This window comes from Nelumbo nucifera, chromosome 2, assembly GCF_055504915.1.
Source record: "Nelumbo nucifera cultivar China Antique chromosome 2, China Antique-T2T, whole genome shotgun sequence".
NCBI classification, from domain to species: Eukaryota; Viridiplantae; Streptophyta; class Magnoliopsida; order Proteales; family Nelumbonaceae; genus Nelumbo; species Nelumbo nucifera.
This window is the reverse complement of record NC_142650.1, coordinates 95380395-95382205: the sequence shown is the minus strand read 5'-3', so window position 1 is coordinate 95382205 and position 1811 is coordinate 95380395. Positions and strand designations below refer to the sequence as shown.

General features: G+C 39.2%; 1 protein-coding gene across 1 annotated transcript; it reads left to right on the top strand.

The window, feature by feature from the left end:
- LOC104589252 (pathogen-related protein-like) lies at positions 1–1500 on the top strand. The gene is made up of 4 exons (XM_010247504.3): positions 1–270; positions 410–542; positions 662–960; positions 1135–1500. Exons 1-4 carry the CDS (start codon positions 112–114, stop codon positions 1288–1290), a joined length of 747 nt encoding a protein of 248 aa, XP_010245806.2. The 5' UTR covers positions 1–111; the 3' UTR covers positions 1291–1500.
- Positions 1501–1811: the final 311 nt, after the last annotated feature.

The following is a 1811-nucleotide window of genomic DNA, read 5'->3' as shown; positions in this document are numbered from 1 at the left end:
ACATATATCGGTCACCTCATCATAGACTCTCGGTCTCTCCACCCTCACATAATACAGAATACACCCAACGTAACAGACAACAAGCTATACCTTTTTGCAAGCAAAAGATCGATGGCTTCCTCTAATGCTGCTACTGATCAACCCGTGGTTGAGGGTGACAAGTACAGATCACATATGTATGGAGAAGGAGAGAAGAATACCAAATGGAGGCTTGGTGCTCCTCCCAACTACGATGCTGTGAACAAGCTCTTCGAAGAAGGCCGAACTCAGGTTTCAATTCTCTCTTCTCTCTCTCTCTCTCTAACATATCACTCACAGCTCTAAGGTTCTATTAGCAATGAAATAGCTAGCTTTGACTACTACTACTCTGATCAGTATTTAATATTATATTCTTCTGATCATTTTGTAGGAATGGCCAAAAGGGTCACTGGAGGAAAGAGTCCAAAATCTTGTGAAGACATGGGAAATGGAGATCGTGCATAAGGTCGATCCGGCTGATTATAAAACTATAAACACTACAAACTTTACAATCAGCATAAATGGTACAATCTAAGTACTGCATACTGATATCTCTTCTTTCTCCCTTCATATAATTAGTTAACTATATATTTCTATCTGCAAACTAAACTTCTCATTGAAACAACCGGTGGGTGAAATGTAGGAGGTAAACCAGTGCCACTTGAAGAGGTTGGGAGAATTGGAAGTTACAATTTATTCCTACAAACACCCTTGCCACCGAACTTACGTGTTTATGATCCATCCCTTGAAACAAGTCAATCGGCGTCTCAGGCTTTCCTCACCACATTCTCTCGTGGGTTCGCTGTGGAAATTCTTCAAGTATATTCAGGTCCTCCGGTGATTGCCTACAAGTTCAGGCACTGGTCTTTCATGGAGGGTCCTTTCAAAGGCCATGCTCCCACTGGGGAATTGGTGGAGTTCCATGGAATTGGCATCTTTCATGTACGTCTCTTTCTCTCTCTCTCTCTATTCACCTACCTTATTCAATTCCTTCTTAGTTTTCTGCACCATTTTCATCTTATTAGTAGCTAGTATGTAATTTCTTTATGAGATTAATTAGGAATGGAATTGCTTACTCATTTTGTTGTGTGGGGTTCCATCGATCTTATTCTTCAGATGGATGAATTGATGCGCGTTAAGAGGGTAGAATTCTTTTATGATGGAAACGAATTGCTGGCAAGTCTTATCAAAGGGCCTTCTACAGATGGATCAGAGGCCTCAACCAAAGCATCTGGGGGTTGCCCATTCTTCAACAAAGTTACTCAAGCTTAACTGCCGTTTTGAAGCATGCATATATGTTCTCTTATATATCTTAATTAATAAAATGCCATGACTCTATGTGAGAAACTGCATGTAATGTGTAGGTGGAATAAATGGCATTTCTGCATCGTTTGTTCTTTTCATCATTTATGTTGAAGTGAAAGTTGGAATAATGAGAAGTAATGTTGTAATAAATGAAACTTATTTGCTTACATTGTCAAATAATTAGGGGGGAGCATTATGGACTTTTCCTTAACTAAAACGCCCACACTTTTGAATTTTGTCCTTTTCTAAGCATCAAGCAAAAATGTAATTTGAATTACTACTTTTCACTTGATTCAAGTCTTTCTCACTAAGTTCTTTACATATATGAACATCAACAACACCGGTTAAACGCATTTGTGTATCCACAGTTCGGTTTCCTCTTCAATTTGGGGACATTTTTTCAAGAGTTTGGTGGTTTACTGGTCTATGCCTAAGTTTGTGAAGGAGCTGCTATTGGGTTGGAGATTGGAGGGTTTTAGCAAGAAAGG